This window comes from Hypanus sabinus, chromosome 19 (assembly GCF_030144855.1).
Source record: "Hypanus sabinus isolate sHypSab1 chromosome 19, sHypSab1.hap1, whole genome shotgun sequence".
NCBI classification, from domain to species: domain Eukaryota; kingdom Metazoa; phylum Chordata; class Chondrichthyes; order Myliobatiformes; family Dasyatidae; genus Hypanus; species Hypanus sabinus.
In genome coordinates, this window is record NC_082724.1 from 58351527 (window position 1) to 58377404 (window position 25878).

The window sequence follows — 25878 nt, forward strand, 5'->3', positions numbered from 1 at the left end:
GTCTCTGAACCATGATAAAGCTTTAGCATATTGACATGAACCACTTGAGTGGCCTTCCTACGATTTGGTGTTCCAATAACATAATTCAGAGAGTCAATTTTCTTAATTATCTGGTATGGTCCACTAAACTTTGCTTGGAGGGGGTTGGTCAAAACTGGAAACAGGACCTTAACCTTATCTCCTACATGATAAATCTGTTCCCACACTTGTTGATCATAACAGAGCTTCATCCTCTTCTGAGAACTCTGCAAATTCTGCTTTGTGAGGTCTCAAACCTTGTGAAGTCTATCTTTGAATTCCAAGAGATAACTCAATACACTAACTTGTACCTCCCCATTGGACAACTGTTCCTTGAGCAGGGTCAAAGGTCCCCCACTCTGTGACCAAATATAATTTCAAAAGGGCTAAATCCCAAGGATTCTTGGATCAAATCTCTTACAGCAAACAAAAGCACACCCTCATCCCAGTCTTTCCCATTCTCAATATAATATTTCCTAATCATAGTCTTAAGGGTAGAATGAAATCTTTCTAATGCTCCTTGGGATTCTGGGTAATATGCAGATGATACAATTTGTTTAGCTGCCAGGGCACAAACTATCTCTTGGAACACCCCTAAGGTAAAGTTACTGCCTTGATCAGATTGAATCTCTTTGGGCAGACCAACCATAGTAAAAAACTTGATGAGAGCTTTCACTACAGTTTTAGCCTTAATATTTCTGAGAGGAATCACTTCAGGGGACCTAGACACAGCGCACATAATGGTTAATAAATACTGATGGCCAGCAGCAGTCTTTGGCAATGGGCCTACACAATCCATTAAGATTCTGGAAAAAGGTTCACCAAAATCAGATATCGGCCGAAGTGGGACTACTGGGTTGGCCTGATTAGGTTTCCCCACAACTTGGCAAGTGTGACAAGCTCTGCAAAAAGTCACAATATCTTTCCTTACATTAGGCCAGTAGAATTCTTTCATAATCTAGTTCGCTGTCTTATTCACTCCAAAATGTCTACCTAAAGGCATATTATGAGCCACGTTTGAATTTCAGCCCGGTAAACTTTCGAGACCACAACTTGGGTGTACAATGGCCCAATCCTCACTTACAGGTACATTGGTGGTCTCCACTTCCTCATTAACACCCCACCTTTAAGATAATAGCCCACTGACTCCCTCTGAACCTCCTCCTTGGAGAGACCTGTTTCTTTTAAAGCCACGATCTCAGGATCTGGTTTTGTTCCACTGTAAATTCTTTCCTGGCCAAAGATAAACCTTTCTCATCAGCCTTGCTACTCAAATCCTGTTGGAACACGGTCGTTAGAGAAGTCTCTGATAAATCATCATGATCTGAACCCCTATTTTGGCTATCATGGGCATCAAAACCCCCCTGTCCAGAACTACCTAACATCAGCAGACTTTTTAGTCATCCTGCAGGTTACTGTGCGTGCGGGGTAAATATCAGTATCCATGTGTGAGTCATTAGTAACAGGCTTGCTTGTTAGCTGTACTGCTGGATAAACATCACCACCTGCAAGGTCATTCCCCAATAGCACATTAACATTCATTGGTAATTCAGATTGTACCTCTATCTTGACAGGTACTGATACCAATCCACAATTCAAAATAACCTTATGCAAAGGCACGGACACTGTCCTCTTTCCAATAACTTTAACAATATTTACTTCATTGGTTTTTGTCTTGGCACCAAAGTTCAAAACACTGTCCAATATCAGTGACTAAAAAGCCCCAGTTTACCCCTGGGGTTTACCCCTCCTTTATGGACACAAACCCATCTGAGACAAACTGATTGAATCCCTCCTGAGCTCAGTCAGACCTCCCCCTTCCTTAGCGGTGTCTCAACCATCTGAACTCAAGCATTTAGGGTTGCCTCCTTTTCTTTTTCTTTTCCCTTCTTCAGAGCAAAACAATTTGACGCCATGTGACCGGGCTTCTTACAAAAGTGACAAGTCGTACTGGAAAATTTTCCCTTTGACTGTTTCCCTTCATCGCTACTTTTGTCACTAGTCCCCAGCTTACTTGCTGGTTTAGCCTGCGGGTTATCCTTGCTATTCTTTTGGTAGCCCTTATTTGGAAAAAAATTAACCTTTTGGGTTAAGGCAAACTTGTCTGCTAACTTAGCAGACTCTGGCAGGGTCGCAGCCTCTTTTTTATTTAGGTACATCCTTATGTCAGCAGGGACACAGTTTTTAAGTTCTTCAATCAAAATCAACTCCCTCAAGTTGTTAATATCCTCATTCGCCCCTTTTGAGGTACAACAATGATTGAAGTACACACGTTTCTCAGAGGCAAATTCCACATAAGTTTGGTTGCTAGACTTCCTCAGATCCCTGAACTTTTGTCTGTACACTTCCAGAACCAACTCGTAAACCTTAAGCACAGCATCTTTCACTGTGTTGTAATCAGTTGCCTCTTCAAGTGTCAGGGCAGAATACACTTGCTGAGCCTCCCCTTTAATTGCACTTTGTAACAAAACAGCCCACTGGTCCCTCGGCCACTTCCAATTTTGGGCCACTTTTTCAAAATGCAGGAAGTACTTATAAACTTCTGCTTCATCAAATGGAGGTACCAATTTACTTTCTCGACTGACACTAAACCTGTCACCAAGGTCAGGCATATGACCTCCTTGCTGCCATCCCTCCCTCTTGAACTTTCTCTGTTTTTCCGCCTCTTTTCTCTGTTTTTCTGCCTCTCTAGCCTCGAGCTGTTTTGGTTGAAACTCATGTTGTCTTTGCCTGTCATCTGCCTCCATCCTGAATTTTTCTACCTGAAGCTGAAGCTCAGCCTCAGTAGGTTTACCTTCATCAAACATTTCCAACACATCCTCATTAAACTTTCCCTTGATTAAAGTTGAGGGAGGACTTGATAGAGGTGATTAAAATTATGAGGGGAATAGATATTGACATGGATAGGCTTTTTCCACTGACAGTAGGGGAGATTCAAACAAGAGGACATGAGTTGAGAGTTGGGGGCAAAAGCTTAAGGGTAACACGAGGGGGAATTTCTTTACTCAGAGAGTGGTAGCTTCCAGTAGAAGTGGTAGAGGCAGGTTTGGTATTGTCATTTAAAGCAAAATTGGATAGGTATATGGACAGGAAAGGAATGAAGGGTTATGGGCTAAGTGCGGGGCAGTGGGACTAAGTGAGAGTAAGCGTTTGGCATGGACTAGAATTAATGTCTTCGTCTGAGTCTTCCTCATTTTAGTGTTCACCTTCAGCTTTAATTTTTGAGCAATCTCCCACAGCATAACCCTCTTAGCATCATCCAATGCTTCAGGGGTTGGTTCTGCTAGAAACTTACCAACCTCAACCTCCATTGCTGCTGATTTCCCACTCAAACAAATCAAAAGGGATCTTCCCCAATCAGATCGACCATTAATCAATCAATTAAGCCCCCAACAATTTTAAAATGGCTCCAAACAATTTGTTCATATCCCTGACGAGCCCCCAATTTCTTTTACGTACACGCAACCCTGTAAAAGTATCAGCAACAATGGGACACACCTGGAGTCTGGTTTTGCTGTTAACAAAACACTATTTTATTAGTGACTATGTAATAAAGTAACTTAAACCAGGTAAATCAAGAGTTAATGATGTTATGCATATTTAAGTGTAAATAAAGTTCCCAAACTTATTCAAGCTCAGGTGGCAAGAGTTACACTCTTACAATGGTGTGTAAGAAAAGTTCAATTCAGATGCACGGGATTAAAGTGAGAGAGAGAGAGAGAGAGAGAGATACTTGTAATCTGAATAAACAGGTGTCGTCGATCCTCCTCTTTGTCTACCAAATCTTCCAAGTCAGCCAAATGTGACCAACTTAAGAGCACCATCTTCAAGTGATGATTCACCAACCCAGGCCATGGTTTAGACACACCGGTAGATTCCATAGTGTCACCCTTTTCACGCACTGATAGTCACAGATCGATTCTTCTTAATCGATCCTCAGCCCCACCCTTTGTGGGTACTTAAAAGTTCAGTAGCAATTTCCGCCACCAGCCTTCTTGAGTATGCATGTCCTGTGAAACAAGCGGTAATGTTCGTTTAAATATCATTGATTTGAACACCAGCTGTAGCATGTAGCTCCTCCCTCCCTCTCTCGCTCTCTATGTAACAAGCTGCTTGTGCTGTCTCTGTCTTCCAGACATGGTTCTTAAAGGCACAGTCCATAATGATTAACATTTAAGATTCCATCACACCATCCAAAGCTCTAGCACTTAGTTTCACACCCCCTGCCAAATTAGTTTCAATTCTCCCCAACAGTTTGAACAAACCTGCGCGTAAGGATATTGGTTCCCCTCGGGGTTCAGGTGTAACCCGTCCCTCTTGTATGGTCATACCTTCACCAGAAGAGATCCCAATGATCGAGAAATCTGATACCCTACCCGCTGCACCAGTTCCTCAGCCATGCATTCATCTGCCAAATCATCATATTCTTACCTTCACTGGCACATGGCACAGGAAGTAATCCAGAATTACTATCCTAGATCTCCTGCTTTTCAGCTTTCTACCTAGCTCTCTAAATTCTCTCTTCAGGACATCTCCTCTTTTCCTACTCTTGTCATTGGTGCCAATGTGTAGCAAGACTTCTGGCTGCTCACCCTCCCCCTTTAGAATGCCGTGGACCTGATCCAATACATCCCTGACCCTGGAACCTGGGAGGCAACATTCCATTTGAGTGGCTCTATCTCGTGTCTACTTGTCTAATTATGGAACCCTAATCATTATTACAATCCTCTTCTCCCCCCTTCCATTCTGAGCCACAGTGCCAGAGACCTGATCAATGTGGCTTTCCTCTAGTAGGGTCAATACCCACCAAACAGTATCCAAAATGGTATACTTATTATTAAGGAGATCAGCCACAGGGGTACTCTGTAGTGGTTGGCTATTTCCTTTCCCTCTCCTGACAGACACAAAGGTTCCTGCCTTTTTCAACTGGGAGGCTGGAGGTCTAAAAGTATTCCCACATCTCACACAAAGAACACAACACAGTCCCGGGAGCCATTCTCACTGCTCTAACTATACACTAACAAATGAAGAATGAAAATCCCAGAATTAGCAGTTTCTGAGACACTCAAACAACCTTGTCTGATATCAATCTTTTCATGGTAAAAGTCACTTTGCTCACATTTCTTCATGTTTAGTCTGAACAACTGAACCTGTTGACCGTGCCTGCATGTTTTTATGCATTTTGTTGTTGCCACATGATTGGCTGATAAGAAATTTGCATTAAAGCGCAGGTGTCCCTAATAAAGTGGCCGCTGTGTGTACGTTGATCTTGTTTGTAATGCCCAGATCCTGAAATCTGAACAAATTTTTAAAAATTCCCCAGTGAACAGTTCGTGGGTTGTGGTTACACATGGTTGTTGTGGCCATCACTTCTGTATTTCATTTGGAACTACAGTTCAGAAGGATATCATTGGCATAAAGTGCTTTGGGATATACTGAGACCATTAAAGGCATTATATAAATGCAAACTTTTCCTTTCACAGGCAGACTGAGTATGAGCTTGTCTGTGTAATGCCAGCCATAAATATCGCTGAGACTGCCAGTTTCATCTGTGTCCAGTTTGAGAACAAAGACTGCATCAGCAAGAACATGACCTTCAAGTATCGGGAGAATCCAATAATAGACAGCATTAGCCCAAACACCAGCTATGTCAGGTAAGATAAATCTGAATGAAGACGGACATCTCCATATTTAATGTAAAAGTAAAAAAAAGCTGCAGATACTGGAAATCTAAAATAATAACAAGTCTGGCAGTGTCTATGGAAATGGAAACAGAGAACTTCATAGGTTCAAAAGCCTTCTTCAGAACTGGTAAAAGGAGAAGACAAAATGGTTTCAACTTGTAGTAAATGTGGGGGAGCACGGATATGACAAATGGTCATCTGTAATTGGGTAAGGCTCGGACTGGTGAGGATAAGATGTAGAGGTCATCCAGTCAGTGGGTTAATGGGCACAGTTAAAGAGAGAAATGGGGAATGATAATATCTATGAAATTAAACAGAACTAAAGAATGAGAATGCAAAGAACAAGACTCAAACTCTGCAAATCTCTACTGATAGAGACTGATTTAATATATTAAAAAAGCCAAGAGTGCCAGACTGATTAAATATTCTATAATTTCAGTCTTTTCCTGTCTGTACAAAAATTGACTAGGTCTTCTGCCAGCCATCCGTCTGAGACATTGGCTCTCCATTAGTACAGCCTGACTTGTTGGAGTATGTCTGGCAGCCCTACATTTTGTAACTTCATGTCCCTTTTTTGCATTCCCATTGTTTAGCTGCACTCATTTCATAGCTTTTATATTTATTTGGATTTTCCCCCACAATTACTCCATTATCTTTCTGGCCAGATGACCTCATTTAAAGTTTACTCCCACCTTAACCTCCATCTCATCCTATTACAGATATTCTGTTTGTCCTGTCCATCCTTCTTTCACCTTTGAACAGCTTAAATCCAATTTGTTACTAGTCATTCCCAGTTCAGATAGTCTTTAACCTCAAACTTTGCTCTTTCCCACATAATGCTCCTCACCTTCTGTTTTTATTTAACTTATAAGGCACTCTTCATTCAATACCTCTGATTAAGCTGACTGTTCCTCTACTTGAGTGCTTGGGAGGAGAAATTATGCTATTTGTCATTTCTCAGGTTCCAGAAAGACCTTCTCTGAATTCCATGGTTTATTTATCCATGGGTGGAGAACTTCCTCCTCAGACATGAATGGATTATCACGTGGCCTTAGGCTGTTAAATTTGGTTTTGGACCTCCCCACCATTAGGAACATGACCTGCATTTAGCTAGTCTGATCCTTTTACTCTGAGTTCCCTTCTCATTCTTTCAAACTACACCAGGTACAAGCCCACTTGTCCACGTTTCTTCATGCATTAATTCTGCCATCCCAGTTAGAAGCCTAATGATAGGACAATGTGGGGAAGAAGATGGGGTTTTATTCTCTATCTATCCCATGGGCACCTGCTCCATTGGGGTGAAGAGTGGGGTGCAGATGCCTATGCTCTCTAATTTCAGTGCAGTCCTGCCAGAGTGCTCCTATGATGACTGAAGAATTAATTCCAGGACTTAGACCCAATAATGCCGAAGAAGTGATGATATATTTCCAGGTTAGAACGTTGTACGCCATGGAGAGGAATAAAGAAAAGTACTGAGGGCAGTTGTATAGTCCTTGAAAGTGAGTCTGTAGGTTGTGGAGTCAGAAGAGTGTTGAGGTGAATGAAGTTATCCATGCCTGATGGTTGTAGGGTAATAACTATTTGTGAACCTGGTTGTAAGGCTTTTATATTTCCTGCCCGATGGTAACAGCAAGAAGAACGTGGCCTTGATGGTGGAGGTCCTTGATGATGGATTCTACTTTCTTGTGGCAGGTGCTCCTTGAAATGGGGAGGACTTTTTCTGTGATGGACTAAGCTATATCCACCAATTTTAGTGGGATTTTCCATTGAATGCCAAGGGTAGATGGTTAAGTTCTCCCTTACAGGAGTTGGTTATTGCCTGGCACTTCTGTGATATGACTGTTATATGCCACTTATCAACCCAAGTATTACTGCTGTGTGGGGTTGCTTTATTGACTGAAGAGCTGTGCATGGGATTGAGCATTGCACCGTACTCGATGAGCAGTCATGGAACTGAATTCATGGTAATTAGCTAGGGTGAATTTGTCCTATAGAACATCCAGAGACAGTTGGGTAGGTGCCAGTGTTGTATCTGCACCTTGGACATAATCAAGTCAGCAAAACTCTTAACTGTGATGCACTCTGCATTTCGGATGAGTCTCAGAACAACTACATCATGCTCTAGTTCCTTAATGTGGTCAGTCTGCAGCTGGGTGCTCTTCCTACAAGGAAATACACAAGAGAACTCCCAAACCAGCGTCCAAGCTGCTCTTATACATTTCTCTGTTTAGCTTCCTCTCACCAAAAACCTCTTAGACAAAAACCTCAGCACTTATATTCAACTATGCCACTTAACAGCTTACACACAGCCACTGTCACTCCAAAGTTGTCACTCGCTGTTGGGGGCTGCCTCTGTCTTTGAAGTCACTGAGCACATTGACCAACGTTAACTACCATTACTGAGGATGGGAATGTTCTTGGAGCTTTTTCTTCCTTTACTTGTTTTATTATCTGCAGTAATTAGATTAGATCTGCCACTGAATGTAGCGGAAACAAAGCACTGTGATCTGATCCAGTCACTGAGAGATCACTGAGCATACTGTTCCTGCTGTTCAGCCATCTGAATTCCCATTTTGTATTTTCACTGGGTGGGCACCTCATCATTCTCAGACCCACTTAATGCTGCTCCCAGCATGCCCCTGGGAACATCTCACTGAACCAGGGCTGATAACAGTATAGGCAAAGTGAGGATATTTGCCAGGACATTTCTGTGCTGATGTCCACGTGGTTCCAGTTTGAGTTGTTAGATCTGTTACGTATCCCGTAACTGGATAACTTACCAGCAAAGATAGAGAGGTCCGTTGAAGTCTGATGTCACTATTTTCAAACGTTTTTATTTATCAAGGGGCACAAAAGTAAGGTTAATACAAACATTCAGATAATGCACGTCGTCAATGCTCAATCTAAATCTTAATTCACCATTAAGAAGACTGTTGTCTAGGGGATAATATATTGTCCGTTGGAAATATAAAAGTCACTCAGAAGTCTGCAGACTTTAGCCTTTCGGAGAATCGCTGGGTTTCACGTGTTTTAGAGGGATCAGTGAAAAACGGAAAAACTTGCCCGGGTCTTTATGAAGCCACTCCGTTAAATCAGGAGAGCGTTGTTTCCCCGTTGTTAGTTCGAAGTCCTTCTCGGTATTATCAGCCACCCGCTCCCCAGGCAAAGGAGTTAGGAGCGCACGTGGCGTTGAGTGGCTTCCAGCCACGGGAGCACTGAGCGAGGGTCTCCTTCTGGTGCGTTGCTCTGGGGTACTGCCTCCTGCAGTCCCCTTTTATCTTGACTTGCAGAGTTGTAGATGTCCATCAAAGTAGGGTGATGCAATCTCCACCCCCACATTGCCCGAGGGTGTCCATGTCCATGGTAGCTGTCACGTAGCAGGGACATACACGTCACACAGGTGCCTCTAAGAACAACGGCCAAAACCGTTGCATTGTCTCTCACTTCCGAGACCCGAATTAATAGCGATCTTGCGATTCTCCGGAAGGAGGGGGCTGCTCCCGCTCCTTTGGCCCCTCAGAGCTGTGGTACAGTCATAACACCTCCCCTCTAAAAACAGCATTTTTTAGCAGCGGTTAAAAACGGGGTTGTACAGTGTCTTACAGGATTTTTAATCTAACACAATACCCAAGCTTTTTCTCTTCACAGAATACTACCGTTATACATTCAAGTCAGTATCTAAATAGTTAGCGATTACAGTGCCCCTTTCTTTAATATCTTAACATCGTGTACCATACTAAAGTCTTGTAGCATCAGACTTCAATTCAATAACCACCCATTTATTATTTTTTTTTCGCAACAAAACTAAGGAGGTGTGACCTTAGCTTAGGTGCATTTACAAAAGTTTATGCGAATACTGATCGTTTCATTCATTTTTACGTAACCGGCAGGTCTCCAAAGGGCTGTCTTTATTATTCACAGGCTTTGGCGCAAACCCGTTCAACCTGCTCGGCTGCTTAACAATGGCATCTCCATTAACCGTTGCCTCTTTTTGGCGAGCCCCCCCGTGGGGACTCGAGTTATTTTTCGTAGTGAACTCCCGCCAGCCTCGTTCATCGGGGTTATTTTAGCAACACCATGCCCCAAACTTAGACCATTTCCACCCAATTCTTTGATTTTACCCAGGTGGCTGGCCCTTTTATCAGTCCCCTTCAGGCTATTGGTGTTTGATTCGAACTCTTCACTCAAGTAGCATTTCGAAGGCACCCCACACCACACCCCATCCTGGCATAACAATAGAGTGGGGGGTCCCGCTATCCCCCGGCTCACTCTGTGAGCGATCCGCCAGGTTTAAGATTTCTTCCTTCGATTTGGAAACTACAGACTTTCCGTTTCCTTCAATAACAATCCTCATCCCCCCCCCATTCTTAAATTCTGCATTAACTTTGAACCCACCTTCGAGTACAAACACCGGGGAACTCACACTTCCCCCGGTTACCAAGGTTAACCCTTTTCCCACTGAATCGAGTCCATCTGACCCACAAGGACGGCCGCCCTGTTCCACTGAATCAGATACCTCAGACTTCTTCTGAGCTCTGCTACCAGGATCAGCACCACGTGCATCCCCATCTTGGACACACTCAAACGGGACATTGGCCTCTTCCAGGCTTTCAACACCCGTACCTTTTTTAATTTCTAACTTCCTCTCTGGGCAGCTCCCACCCAGGGAAGGCGCAACCCTGCGAGCTGAAACAACCTCCTCGGCCTTTTCAGCAGACTCCTTCGAGGCAAGGGTACCCTTTCCATCTAGGACTGCCCTCACCTCATTATCGGGGACACCTTTAGAACTCTCAAGTTCTTCAAACAATTCTGCCAAACCGGACAGATTATCCATGTCCAACTCTGGACCTTTAAACAGCTTTATCTGTTTCTCATCTTTATTTCCTACCTTTAGGACCTTTCTCTTCGCTAAAGGCAGATCTATCTCCTCTCCCTTACCCCCTTTCACTTTACTACTCTTCGTCTTACCACCCTCTAAACCCTCGTGGCACAGGGTCAGCAAAGACGTCTCGGCCAAATCAAAACTGGCCAGATTTAAACTGCTCTCGTTCTCAGCTCTCTCTCTCTCTCGACATGCTGTGAGTGACCGCGCCGGGGAGATGGTCCTTGGGCGCTAGGGACGGGGCCACCGTACTCGCCGGTCGCCAGGTCGGCAGCATTGCTGACCAAACCTTACCCCCTGCTAAGGCGTTTCCCAGCAGGATGTCCACGTCAGCTCTCGGGAATTCTGATGGCACCCCTATTTCAACTGATCCATACACCAGCTTACAATCCAGAATGACCTTATATAAGAACACCATTTCTATCCTTTTATTTATTCCTTCCACCTTTACCATGCCCGTTTTCCGACCAAATTCTAGTACCTTACGGCTAACCAGAGACAGTTCAGCTCCCGTGTCTCTCTAGATTTGTATGGGAACTGGTGTTTCTCCCTCCGTCACAGACACAGTTCCGTGTGATGGACAACTCCCAGAGCCTTCTCATACTCTGTCTACCCTCGGCTCTCTGATCGATTTGCTGATTACCACGGCACACCCGATAGGGACTGCGGCTTTCCCTCTTCCTATCTCCTTTCTCGGAGCAAAGCATCGAGATGCAATGTGCCCCTCCTTTCCACAATTAAAACAGGTCAAACCCGGAAACCTCTGGCCGTCTTGCCTTTCCCCCTCAACCTTACTGCTAGCTCCCGGTGGGACCTCTGCCTCCCTTGTCGGACTTTCTCAATCGTTCCCACGGTCTCTCTAGGGACCTTTATTCGAGGAAGTCTTTGTCTTGTGGGTTAGGACATATTCATCTGCAAACCTAGCAAATTCTGACATGGACTTATCCAGCTTCTCATTCAAATACATCCGGATCTCCTCCGGAACACAACTTTTAAAATCAAAAGTAACTCCCTGAGACGCCCATAATCCTTGCCCACCCTTTCCGCGGTGCACCAACAGTCCAAGAGCACCCCCTTCTCATGGGCTAGCTCGGTATACGTTTGATTCCACCCTTTCCTTAAATTTCTAAACTTTTGTCTATCGGCCTCAGGTACCAATTCATAACTCCGGAGAATGGCCTTCTTCACCTCATCATAATTCTCCGCTCCTCCCTCCTCCAGGGACAATGCCGCATACGCCCGTTGGGCCTTCCCCTTTAACACACTTTGTAACAATGCCACCCACTGCTCTTTTGGCCACTTCTGATTTACTGCCACCTTTTCAAAAAGCAAGAAATAACTATCGACATCTGTCTCCTCGAACCCCCTACTAACATTAAACCGCTCCGTTCGGTCTAACCCTTGATCTCTTCGCTCGTTCCTCATCTTCTCAACTTTCCGGTCATGTTGCCTCTGTTTCTCTTTCTCAGCCCGTTCCCTCTCTTTCTCGACTGCTTCTAGCTCCTTTAGCTGAATTTCATGCCGTCTTTGCCTCTCAGCCGCTTCCAGCTCTTTTAACTTAATTTCATGTTCCAACCTTAATTTTTCCACCTCTAACTGAACCATCCCACTTGATGGTACCTTTTCAGGGATATCTTCCAATACCTCATCTTCCCATTCTACCTCATTCTTCCCAACGTAATACTGAATTATGGCCCTTCGCACCTCCCGCTTTTTCATGGATGACCTCACTTCTGCGAGGTTCAACCCCTTCGTTAAATTTAACAAGTCTGATTTGGTGGCCGCCTCTAGCGCCCCCACAGTCGGGTTTTTCATAAATTCACCAAACGTCCATCTTTGCTGGTTTCCCTTCTGGCTACCAGCGTAACCAGATTCAAGTTTTGGACTTACAAGCCCGATTCACTGGCCTCCCAATTTGGTGTCAAATCCCGGACGAGCCCCCTAGTTGTTATGTGTCCCATAACTGGATAACTTACCAGCAAAGATAGAGAGGTCCGTTGAAGTCTGATGTCACTATTTTCAAACGTTTTTATTTATAAAGGGGCACAAAAGTAAGGTTAATACAAACATTCAGAATAATGCACGTTGTCAATACTCAATCTAAAGCGTGGGTATAGTAATATTCACCATTAAGAAGACTGTTGTCTAGGGGATAATATATTGTCCGTTGGAAATATAAAAGTCACTCAGAAGTCTGCAGACTTTAGCCTTTCGGAGAATCGCTGGGTTTCACGTGTTTTAGAGGGATCGGTGAAAAACGGAAAAACTTGCCCGGGTCTTTATGAAGCCACTCCGTTAAATCAGGAGAGCGTTGTTTCCCCGTTGTTAGTTCGAAGTCCTTCTCGGTATTATCAGCCACCCGCTCCCCAGGCAAAGGAGTTAGGAGCGCACGTGGCGTTGAGTGGCTTCCAGCCATGGGAGCACTGAGCGAGGGTCTCCTTCTGGTGCATCGCTCTGGGGTACTGCCTCCTGCAGTCCCCTTTTATCTTGACTTGCAGAGTTGTAGATGTCCATCAAAGTAGGGTGATGCAATCCCCACCCCCACATTGCCTAAGGGTGTCCATGTCCATGGTAGCTGTCACGTAGCAGGGACATGCACGTCACACAGGTGCCTCTAAGAACAACGGCCAAAACCGTTGCATTGTCTCTCACTTCCGAGACCCGAATTAATAGCGATCTTGCGATTCTCCGGAAGGAGGGGGCTGCTCCCACTCCTTCGGCCCCTCAGCTGTGGTACATTCATAACAGATCTGTTGTGAGATTAACTCAATTAACATGATTGTAGCACCACATAACACAATCAAGAGTGTTGAGGATGGAACTATGCATCCATGAGGACTGTAATAATCTCTTTTACCAAAGTTGAAATGAATAAGGGTAGACAGGCATCTCCCACGGATAGATCGGTAAAGAAGGTTTATCAATCCTGTTGCTTCACTCACTGCCTGCCTCAGACCTTCGGGAATTAACTAATTCAGTCAGCAGTGGTGCTACCGGTCACTCTTAGTGATGGGCATTGAGATTCCCTCTCAGCAGTGCACTCTAATCTTGTTACTTTCACTGCTTCTTCAAGTGTTGGTCAACAGGGAGGACCACTGGATCACCAGCTGAGTGAAGATGGGAGGTGGATTCCTCACCTGTCTTTATAGAATCAATGACAATCTGTAATAGGCAGGTTTCAGAATCCAAATCTAGTTTATTATCATTGTTGTATAGTATGTGGTGAAACATGTTGTTTTGCAGATTTGTATTATGTTAACATTACTATTAATTAAAATAAGAAATATAAACTAAGTAAGTGGAGGATAAAAAACAGCAAAAAGTGATATAGAGTTCGTAGGTCATGGTCTGTTTAGAAATCTGATGGTGGAGGGAGGAAGCTGTTCGTAAAACATTGAGACTATATCTCCAGGCTCCTGTACTTTCTCCCCGATGGCAGTAATGAGAAGAGGGTACATCTTGGATGGTGACTATTCTTAATGATGGATGTTGCTTTCTTGAGATATTGGTATTTGAAGATATCCTCCATGATGGTTAGGCCAGTGCCATGATGAAGCTGTTATTGTTACTACAGTACCAGGTATACCTCAGTACAGGTCTGTAACATGATTATAACTGTATAATGACCTTCTCCTTTCTCTGCAGTGGTGGACGGAACATCACAGTGAAAGGCCAGCGATTCAGTTTGATACAGATTGCCATCATGGTAGTCAAAAACACTGCAAGGGCTGAATCGGTGAGCTTCTCATTTTGGTTAAAAATGAATTTCACACAAACTTGTCTTGCATGGATTTTTCACTTTACTGCAATAGTCACTGATATGAAAATGAAGTGTTTGCACAACCTAAACTCTGTACTTTTAATAGTTCAGGCTATTAATATGTTTGATTGAGTGTTGTGACCAAAGGACCTGTACAGATTTCAATGTTTAAAAAGGATTTTATCAGTTTAAACCTCAAAGGCTTTGTTTTGGAGGACTATTCATATAGAGTCAGAGCACTACAGCACAGAAACAGGCTCTTCATCCCATCTAGTCCATGCCAGCCTGGTTTTCTGTCTAGTCCCATCTACCTGCATGTACGATAGCCATTCATAGTACATCCATCTGTATGTTTTTAATGGATGAGGTGGATGCATCCAAAGTCGTGGTGGAATGCTCCACAGATTGGCTAATGACCAATGTATCCCACATCTCAGCTTATTGTCTTTGCAGCTGTTCTCCTTCAACTGTTCAATTTTCCATCCATGTTATAGTCATGGATATACAGTATATAGTACAGCACAGAAACAACCATTCAGCGCAACCGGACCATACCAACAAAGATGCCTATTTATGTTGATCTTACTTACCCATGTTTGGTTATCCGTGTTCCTGGCCAATTACTTTTTAAATAGTAACCTGCCTCAACCACTTCTTCCTGGCATTTCATTCCATACACTGACCACTCTCAGGGTGGTAAAGTTGTCCTCAGGTTCCTATTAAATCTCTTAAACCTCTGCCCTCTAGTTCTTGATTCCCTAGACCTGGGAAAAAGACTGTACCCATTGACCCTATGTTTACCCTTCATAATTTTATGCACCTCTACAAGGCACCCCTCATTCTCCAGAGCTCTGATGAAAGAAATCCTAAATTTCTCAACCTCTCTCCATAATTTAATCCCTTCAATCCTGGAAATATCCTTGTAAATCTGTTCTACACTCTTTGCAGTTTAATGTCATATCTCCTATAGCAGATCAACCAAAACTGAACACAATATTCTAAGTGCAGCCTCACCAATATATGTACAAGTGTACTTTGCCCCCCCTCCCCCCATCTTCTCCAGTGAATCCCCTCACTGATGAAATTCAGCAAGCAACAGCCATCCTCACAACCCTATCTACCTGTACGTGGTACCCTGAAGCTGTACAAGTACATGGTTCGCTTTCAGGGTACCTGAAAGGGTACGCTTTAGCTCTCTCTGTTCTTTCTTACTGGTTATGTAAGTGTAAAGACTCTAGATTTTCCTTTTAACAAGACAGATTTTCTTTGTTTTTCAGAGATGCTTCATTATGAACGATACTGTTCTTATCTGCCCATCTCCCACCTATTCAGTTTCCACAGTGAATGTTTATTTCTATATCAATGGGATACTTTATCAAGAACCTGGAACCTATTCACAAAGTGGTACAGGATTCTCGATGGAATATTTCAGTGACCCACAGTTCTCCCGCAAGGAAAAGTTTATTAAACACCACAAGGGAGAGCCCCTCACTGTGGTGATTGAGGTAAGTAATCTGGACTCGACACATTCCAACTTTGTTGAAAACAAACTTTTCTTTTAGCAGTCTTCTGCATGTGAAGATTGACAATTTCATCTTCATTCACCAGCTACATTGCTAGCCACATCTACCCCTCTGCATCACTTTCTCCTTTACCCAGGGATCACTCCTGTTTTACCCATCCTCTTGCACCTTCCCATGTAACTGTAGGAGTTATAGAACCTGTCCATTCACCTCTTCCCTCACCACCATCCAGGGCCCTATATAGCTCTTTCAGGTGAGACAGAGATTCACATGCACCTCTTCCAACCTTGTCCATTGTACTTGAGGACGTCAATGTGTCCTCTTCTACATCAGCGAGACCAAGTGCAGACCACATGACCATTTTACAGAGCACCTGCTCTGACTGCATGGACTATCTTGAGCTTCCAGTTGCTTGCCATTTCAGCAGACCGCCTCATTTCCACACTGACCTATCAGTCCTCAGCCACCTTCACTGCCATTATGAAACCAAGTGCATAGGACCTGAACACCTCATACAAGGGTCTGTCTACAACTCTATGATATGGACATTGAAGCACTAGTAACCCACATCTCCTATGTTCTTTCCTCACTCCTACTGGTGCACCAAGGTTCTCTCTTCCTTTCTTTACCTTTTCCATCTCTCCCATCCTCTAACCTCCAGTAACTCGTTTCACTACACTTCTCCACTTGGTTCTGTCTCCTCATCACCCACACCTATTAATTGGGGTTCTTCTCCCTTAGTCTGCTGATCATATTCTCTCCCTTTACCTGTCTCCATCTGTCCATTTCTCTCTCATCTTGTTGCACATCACCTTCCATCTTTGCCTCTGTGTCTGTCCTACCTCTACCACCTTCCCCAAATTAAAATATGGCCCCACCTGCCCTTTTATCCTTAGCTGTTTCTACTGAAGAACATATATCTTTGAGAAATAAGAAGGGGATGATCACATTGTTGATATTGAACTACAAACTTCCAAAGAGTCAACAGGTATTAAGGGAACAAAAATGCAAGGAGGTTATGGAGAGTTGCAAGAATAATAGGATTGTCATTGTAGAGAATTTTAATTTTACTAACTTTACTAATTTTAAGTTTACTAACTAGACTGGGGCTGCTATAATGTTAAGGGTTTAGATGTTAAGAATTTGTAATTGTGTCCAGGAATGTTTCCTCAGAAAATATATAGAGAGCCTTTCTAGGGCGGAAACAAAGCTCAAACTGCTCTTGGGTAATAGGGGCAGGCAAGTGACCAAGGTGACAGTGAGGAGTACTTTCAGACCAGTGACTATAATTCTATTACTTCTAAGTATTTATGCAAAGGGACAGAACTTGTTAGACAGGTTCAAGTTCTGAATTGGGCCAAGGCAAATTTTGACAGGAGTTTGCAAAGGTTGATTGATATAGGTTGCTTGTGGGCAAAGGGATCTCTGGTATGTGGGAAGCTTTTAAAGGTGAGTTAGTGAGAGATGTTCCTGTTAGAGTGCAGGAGAAGATTGATAGGAGAGAGGAAACCCTGAATGAATAGGGATAGTTTCTCCTTTCATTTAACTTCTCAAAGTGAGACACCTCAAACTTGCCCGGATTAAACTACATCTGTAACTGATCTGTATCCTGCTCCGTATTCTTTGATAGTCCTTCACATTGTCCAGAAGTCCACTACTCTTGATGTCATCTACAAACTTGCCAATCCACACATCCACATTTTTAACCAAATCATTGATAAGTTACAGAGGTTCTGCCAGAATCTTTCATCCTTACTCCCTGTCTTCTATGGGCAAGTCAATTCTGATTTGCAATTAAGTCTGGAGATAATGCATTTTTATCTTAAGCATCAGCTTACCATGAGTGACCTTATCAAATGCCTTACTGAAGTCCATGTAGGTAACACCCTCTGCCTTGCCCTCATTTTGCACCTTTGTCACCTATTCAGAGAACTCAAGTCAAGTTGCACAGTCATGGTGACTGTCCCTGATCATTGTCCTGGGAACCCCAGAGAGACCGACTTCCTATCACTGATCACAATTCAGGAATCACGCAATTAGAGAACCATGAGGTCTGTCCTTTCCTTGCTCTGTCTCCTCATTGAGAGAAGACGGAGAGAGGGAAGAATGAGAGGACATGCTCACATTACGAACCTCTTTCTCTCTTCACGTTCTGTCTGCCTTCTGTCCCCTCATGCTCTCCTCTCTTGTTTAGAAATGTCACAGCTATGATCACTCCTTAGGAACTTATTAGGAAACGCCTCTCATTAGGAACTTTCTCCTTTCACAGAAAACACCAGACAACTTCAACTTGGCTCCTGAGGAATATAAAGTGATGATTGGCCCTTTTCCATGTGACATTTATATTGTTAAAGGAAAGATCCATTGTACCATGAACGTCTCAATCAACTCTGATGAACGTCAGTTGCCTGTCGTGGTAAGTAATAGGAAGTTGTTTGATCAACTGTAAAGCCACAACTGGAGTCATGCACAAACCTTTGAACATGGGCAACTGCTCAACTGGGAGGGAAGCTGGTGGATGGGGGTGGGAGGGGTTTGAACCTGTACACTGCACTGTGTGGGTTATTGGAGGTGAATACAGAGTTGCCCTCCCAGCACAGACTTTGGGTTCATAGCAAAGAAAAGAGACTGAACAGTTTTATAAATGCAAGAGATTCTGCTGATGCTGGAAATCCTGAGCAACACACAAAACCTGAACCCGAGGGGGACCAATATTCTTATAGGCAGGTTTGTTAGAGCTGTTGGGGAGGGTTTAAACTAATTTGGCAGGGTGGTAGGAACTGGAATGAAGGGACTCAGGGTAAGACAGATGGTATAAAGGCAAAGATACCATGTAGTCAGAATGTCAGGAAGGGCAGGCAGATGATAGGGCAAAATTACAGTCAGTGGGGTGAGTATCAGTGCATTAGGGATAAAAAAAAATGGTAGCAAATACAAAGTGTTACAAAATAACAAAGTGTTATATCTCAATGCACAGAGTATAAGAAATTAAGTGTATGATCTTGTACTATAACAGGTTATCAGGTGTGATGTTATGGCCATCACTGAATCATGACTGAAGGATGGTTGTAGTTGGGAGCTGAATATCCAAGGTTACACTTTGTATCGGAGAGACAGGAAGGTAGGCAGAAGGGGTGATGTGGCTCCGCTGGTAAAGAATGGCATCAAATTGGTAGAAAAATACTACACAGGATCAGAAGATGTTGAATCCTTGTGGGTTGAGTTAAGAAATTGCAAAGGTAAAAGGACCCTGATGACTGTTATATACAGGCGTCCCAACAATAGCTGGGATGTGGACTACAGATTACAACAGGAAACATAAAAGGCGTGTCAAAAGGGCAATGTTATGATAGTCTTGGGAGATTTCAACATGCAGGTTGATTGGGAACATCAGGTTGGCAATAGATCTCGAGAGTGAGTTTGATGAATGCCTACAAGATGGATTTTTAGAGTAGTTCAGCCTACTAGAGGATCAGCTGTAGTGGATTGAGTGCTATGTAATGAACCAGAGGGGATTAGGGAGCTTAAGGTGAAAGAGCCCTTAGGAGCTAGTGATCACAGTATGAATGAGATCAACTTGAAATTTGATAAGCAGAAAGTAAAATCTTTCATAGCAGTATTTCAGTGGGGTAAAGGAAACTACTGTGGTATTAGAGAGGATTTGGCTAAAGTAAACTGGAAAGAGATGCTGGCAGAGCAGGCAGGTTCTGAATGAAGTAGCTGGAGAGATTGCGGAGGCATTAACAATGACCTTTCAAGAATCGATAGATTCTGGCTTTGTGCCAGATGACAGGGAAATTGCCAACGTTACTCCGCTATTTAAGAAGGGTGGGAGGCAGCAGAAAGGAAACTATAGACATGTTAGCCTGACAACAGTAGTTGGGAAGTTGTTGGAATCGATTGTTAGGGATGAGATTACAGACTACCTGAAGGCACATAACAAGGTAGGACAAAACTAGCATGGTTTCCTGAAAGGAAAATCCTGCCTGACTAACCTACTGCAATATTTTTTTTGAGGAAATTATAAGTAGGGTAGACAGTGGATGTGGTGTACTTGGATTTTCAGAAGGCCTTTGACAAGCTGCTGCACATGAGGCTGCTCAGCAAGATGAGAGCCTGTGGAATTACAGGGAAGTTACTAGCATGGGTGGAGCATTGGCAGATCGGCAGAAATCAGAGATTGGGAATAAAAGGATCCTATTCTGGCTGCCGGTTACCAGTGGAGTTCCACAGGACCGGTGTTGGGACATGAATCATTGATGTATGTCCATGATTTGGACTATAGGATTAGTGGATTTGTGGCTAAATTTGATAATGATACAAAGATAGGTGGAGGAACGGGTAGTGTTGAGGAAGCAGAGCCTTCAGAGAGACTTAGATAGTTTAGGGGAATGGGCAAAGAAGTGGCAAATTAAATACAATGTTGGAAAGTTTATGGTTATGCACTTTAGTGGAAGAAATAAATGGGCAGACAATTACTTAGATGGGAAGAGAATTCAAAATGCAGAAACAAAGGAACTTGGGAGTCGTGCAGGATACTCTGAAGGTTAACCTCCAGGTTGAGTCGGTGGTGAAGAAGGCAAATGCAATGTTGGAATTCATTTCTGGAGGTGTAGAATATAAGAGCAAGGATGTGATGTTGAGGCTCTATTAGACACTCATGAGACCACACTTGGAGTATTGTGTGCAGTTTTGGCTCCTTATTTTAGAAAGGATATACTGACATTAGGGTTCAGAGAAGATTCACGAGAATGATTCCAGGAATGAAAGGGTTACCATATGAGGAACATTTGGCTGTGTTCCCTGGAGTTCAGGAGAATGAGGGGGATCTCTTAAAACATTCAGAATGTTAAAAGACCTGAACAGATTAGATATGGCTAAGTTATTTGCCATGGTAGGAGAGTCTAGGACAAGAGGGCATGACTTCAGGATTGAAGGGTGTCCATTTAGAACAGAGATGCAGAGAAATTACTTCAATCAGAGGGTGGTAAATTTGTGGAATTTGTTGCCATGAGTGGCAGTGGAGGCCAAGTCATTGGGTGTATTTAAGGCAGAGGTAGGTAGGTTCTTGATAATCCCAGGGCATCAAATGATATGGGGAGAAGGCAGGGGAGTGACTGGAAGAATTGGATCAGCCCATGATTGAATGGCCTACTTCTGCTCCTATATGAGGAAGGGCAGGATGGATGTATTCCAAAAACAGAAATACTCCAATGGCAAAATAGTACAACCATGGCTGACAAGGGAAGTCAAAGCTAATGTTAAAACAAAAGAGAGGGCATACAATAAAGCAAAAGTTAGTGGGAAGATAGGGAATTGGGAAGCTTTTTAAAAGAACTACAGTGAGCAACTAACAGAACCATTAGAAGGAAAAGATGAAATAAGAAAGCAAGCTAGCAAACAATATTGAAGTGAATAGTAAAAGCTTTTTCAAAGCCTTTTCAAGTATGTTAAAAATAAAATAAAAAAATAAAAAAAGGAGGAAGCAAAGGATCAGCCATGATTGAATGCCAGAGCAGACTCGATGGGCCAAATAGCCTAATTCTGCTCCAATGGCTTATGAGTTTATGGTCTAAAATGGTGGAGGAACTCTGCAGGTCAGGTAGCATCCATAGAGAACAATAAAGAGTCAATGTTTTGGGCCAAGATCCTTCTTCAGGACTGAAAATGAAGGGGGACAGAGTCAGAGTAAGAAAGTGAGAGTGTGGGCAAAGGAAGGAAAATGAGCTGGAAGGTGTTGGGTGAAGCCAGATGACAGGGAAACCAGGTAGGTGGGGGAATGGATATGAAGTGAGAAGCTGGGTGTGATGGACTAAAAAGATATGGGGTTGAAGAAGAAGGAATCTGATAGGAGACCATTGCAGAAAGAGGAGGAGGAGGGACACTGCGGGGGCGGTGATAAGCAGGTGAGGAGAAAAGCATGGGTGAGAGGGAGACAGAATGGGGAATGGAAAAGGAGCAAAGGAGTTGTGAGAAATTACCAGAAGACAAACTGAGCAATTTTCCCAGCATCATTGGCATGAATCATATAGTTTACATAGAAGGCTTTCCGTTCTCTAGTCCCAATGGACTCTTTAAAAACAAATTCCCGTGTTCTTTTCCACTCACATTCTGAATTTATCTTCAGTTCCCTGGGACTGCCTATATCCATTCTCTGTCTAGATGGTGACATATGCTACAAATGAACACAACCAGAGTCTCTCACTGGTTGTGAGAGAGACCAATGAGATCAGTGGAGTAACTGGATTCTGGCTTGGGATCGTGGTTGTGGGATGGGAACAGTGTCCTGGGTTGCAGTCGTGAGTGGTTGGGTAGGTGTCCAGGGTGGGGATTACATGCAAACTGGAGTGACATGAATGCTCCAGATTCATAGTCATACAGCAGAGAAATAGGCCCTTTGACCTATGACATGTCAATGCTGACCATGAACTACAGTCAAGTGCAGATTCAACCAACTGCAGATCAGGAAAACCTGGAAGTTCTCTCTCCAGCACTCGTTGTTTGAGCATGTACAGACTTTTTTTCTTGTCATTATTCCCTAAACAATACAGTATAACAACTATTTACATCGCATTTACATTGTATTAGGTATTATAAGTAATCTAGAAATGACTTAAAAGTACAGGCAGTCCCTGGGTTAAGAATGAGTTCCGTTGCTGAGTCCGTCTTTAAGTCGGATTTGAAGTTGGAACAGGTACATCCGGTATTATTTAGCATTAGTTAGTCAAACGTTTTTCTTAGTATATAGTATGTATTTTACCTTTCTATGCATATAAAACACTTAAGAAACATATGTATTTCAATAATTAAACCATTGCGTTGCTTAGTAATAATTGTAGCTTTCATCGGGGCAGAGTCTTTCACATGCGCCATTAAAATTGTACAAATCGTTGGGAAAAGCCTAACGCTTTTCCAATGGCCAATGGCGTTTCACCTCTTTCCGATCGCTTTATTATTTCCACTTTATTTCCAATCGTGATCGTGATTACTTTTGTGAACAGAAACACTGCAGATTCAGAGCTCGGCTGCCAGGTCCTAATCTCCACTGTACTGAGACAGGTTAAATAAGGGATTTGAGCATCCACGTTTTTTGGTATCCACGGGGGGGGGGGGGGGGGTGTCTCAGAACCAATCCCCCGCGGATATGGAGAGCCAACCTGTTTATACAATTCCCATTCTCCAGCCGTTGTTCCATAGCTTCCTAGGTCTTTGTGATTCAGTTTTTCATTTGGATACTTCTTTAATTCTGGGGGAATCTCTGGCTTAATGAACTCCTCCGGTCACATGTTACTGTTAACAGCTATGTGGTGTGTGGATATTGTTCTCTCCGATCCCCCCTCCAAACTTGCACACCCTGGTTTTGCAGCCCCTCTGCCATGGGAAAGTGTTTCTTGCTGTCTACCTTACCTATCCTCATCATAATTTTGTACACTTCTATCATGTCCTGGCTTGGCCTTCTCTACTCCAGGGAAAACAAACCCAGCACATTCAGTTTCTCCTTATAACTGTAATGTTCCATCCCGGGCAGCATCCTGCCTGAGTCCTTCCATTATTTCTGTTTTTGCTTCACTATCCTGATTAATCTCTGAATCCTCTCAGTGCATTGTTCCTATACTGTGGCAACCAGAACTGTACTCAGCTGAGGCCTAACCAAAATATTATAACCACTCTTATTCTATGTTTGACTAATGAAAGCAAGTGTTTTTCAGCAAATCATCTGCTATCTTCATGGATTTTCAGAATTTGTCCACCAAGACCCCTCTTTTCTTCAGTACTCCATGAGGTCCTACTATTCATGGTGTATATCTTGCAGTTTTAGACCTGCCAAAGTGCATCACCTGCACATATCAGGATTAAACACTATCTGCAATGTTCCACCCAGTTTACCAGCTGATCGACATCATGTTATAACCTAAGATTGTCCCACTATCAGCAGCTCCACAAACTTTCCTGTCGTCTGTTATAGCTAACGTTTGTAGAAAATCACATATAGTGGGCCTTCCTTTCAGAATTTTCTTTTCTCTTTGGAATTCCAGTCACTAGTGCATGTGGTGCACACCTCATGACTTGAAAGGCTGGAGCAGCAAGCCCTGCATGATCAGTCACTTGTTGCTGTGGGCTGGGCGTCCCCCACGTTCTCATCTCAGTACAAGTTGGATTTGTGTGTGATTCCTTGGTGTTTTTATTCATATGCTTTGTGGCTGTTTCTCAAAGTGTTCTCCTTTATTGCTAGTTCCCAGTGCCCTATTCTCTACTTGTCCTTTGTACGCTCTGATCTAGATGCAGGTGGGAAACTACAACGTGACAATTGCAATGGTGCAGCTGGGAGAGAGTGAGACTAGAGTTGTGATATCGATCGTGGTCTGCCTGTTACTGCTGCTGGCTTGTGGCATCGGTAAGAAGTTCACTTGTCTCGTTTGTTGACATGTCCTCAGTGAAAGTGCTAGAAGGTGATAATTTCAGCTGGGCTTGTTTTGTGCACATCATAGAACTAATGCTCTGAGATCAATAGACAAGGCTGGAAGCACTCTGCAGGCCCAGACAGGTCTGCAAAGAGAATCTGACATGGAAACTTGGTCCAGCTCACTTACCTCCCACCCCTTCCTTACTTCCAACACTCACCTCCCCTCCTCTCCTCTCTCACTTCTACCATCACTGCCTTTGTCACACCGATCTCCTTACTCCCACTCTGCTTTCTCCTTCAATCCCACTTCCCCCTCCTCCCTCTATCCCTCCCAGCTCCGCCACTCATTCCCACCTCCCTCTCTGTCTTCACTCCTACCTCCATCTTCCTCCTCACCCCTAGCTTCCCTCCTTCCTCATTGCCCCCCCCACGCTCATCCAATAACCCTTCCATCCTCACTTTCTTTCCAGAACTGGTTTATAAGCTTCCTCAGTCTCTTTTGTTTTTTCCTCTCTTCTGGAAATAATCCTGGGTTGGGTGAAGGCATCTGTCCGTGACTGGTAGAGAGCCCATGGGAATGGTTCAGACTACTCACCTTCACCTTAAACTGTTCCTGTTTGTGGAGAACTTTCATAGCTGTGGGGAGGGGTGAGGGTGTGATCCCAGCCACACTGTACAGGGCCTGTGGGCTGAATGGCTTCCTCCCTTCAGTAACCATTCTGTGTTTTCCAGCTTTGGTCATTTTCTGCACAAAGAGTCGACGAGCAGAACGATATTGGCAGAAGACCCTGATTCAGATGGAGGAGATGGAGGCTCAGATCAGGGAGGAGATTCGGAAAGGTATGGGACTTAGCTGTGTCCACAGCATTTCCAGGGAACAGTAAACTGTGATGTGTACCCATTCTAGACGACATGTTAGTTTGGCATAGCAACAAAGCAGCTATCTTCAATCAGAATGTTAAACTCAGGAGGCATTTTATCACTTCAGTTGTTCAACAGGACTCTGTAAGCTAAAACATAATTTCCAATTTCATTGTATATAATAATAGGCAGAAGCAAAATAGGATACTGCCCGGTGTGGTAATCTGCCTTAAATATCTTTTTAATTCGACTATTTAACAACTGAAGTTGTAGGTTTATTGGCTAGTATACCCTTGGTATAACGTGGATGCCTTTGGGTTCAGGGAAGGGTTTGTGGTCATATGTGATGACAAATAGGCTACAGGGATGTAAGTGGAGAAATGAGATTGAGCGGACTGCTTTGAGAGCCAGTTTGGACAGTGGACTCCTTTCTATGCTATGAAAATAATTTAAGAACTATGGAAGTATTTCTAGATCCTTTTGGAGAGCAAGTCTCCACCAGACTGCAGTGAAGATTGGACAACTGTTAGGGCTGAGGTGTGGCATTGCAGTGAAGAAAATTGAGAAGCGGTTAGGTTAATGACACAGCCTTGCCTGACCCCAGTCTCACATGGGAATGGTGTTTGTGATGGACCCATTGGTTGGACTGATTAGATGGTATTTTTAGAATGGACGCATTTCAGAGGATGTTCCATAATTAGTTGATGGATTCAAAAGTTTTTCTAACATCAAAAGAGGCATTGTTC

At 43.5% G+C, this 25878-nt stretch overlaps 1 protein-coding gene across 1 annotated transcript in view; it reads left to right on the top strand.

The window, feature by feature from the left end:
* The window catches only part of plxnd1 (plexin D1), a 198854-nt gene that overhangs the window by 106422 nt on the left and 66554 nt on the right, over window positions 1-25878 (top strand). The window contains exons 16-21 of the mRNA XM_059944489.1: window positions 5502-5672; window positions 14230-14320; window positions 15622-15849; window positions 18137-18283; window positions 24148-24262; window positions 25004-25111. Coding sequence (XP_059800472.1) covers window positions 5502-5672; window positions 14230-14320; window positions 15622-15849; window positions 18137-18283; window positions 24148-24262; window positions 25004-25111 — 860 coding nt within the window. The remainder of the gene's footprint in view (window positions 1-5501; window positions 5673-14229; window positions 14321-15621; window positions 15850-18136; window positions 18284-24147; window positions 24263-25003; window positions 25112-25878) is intronic.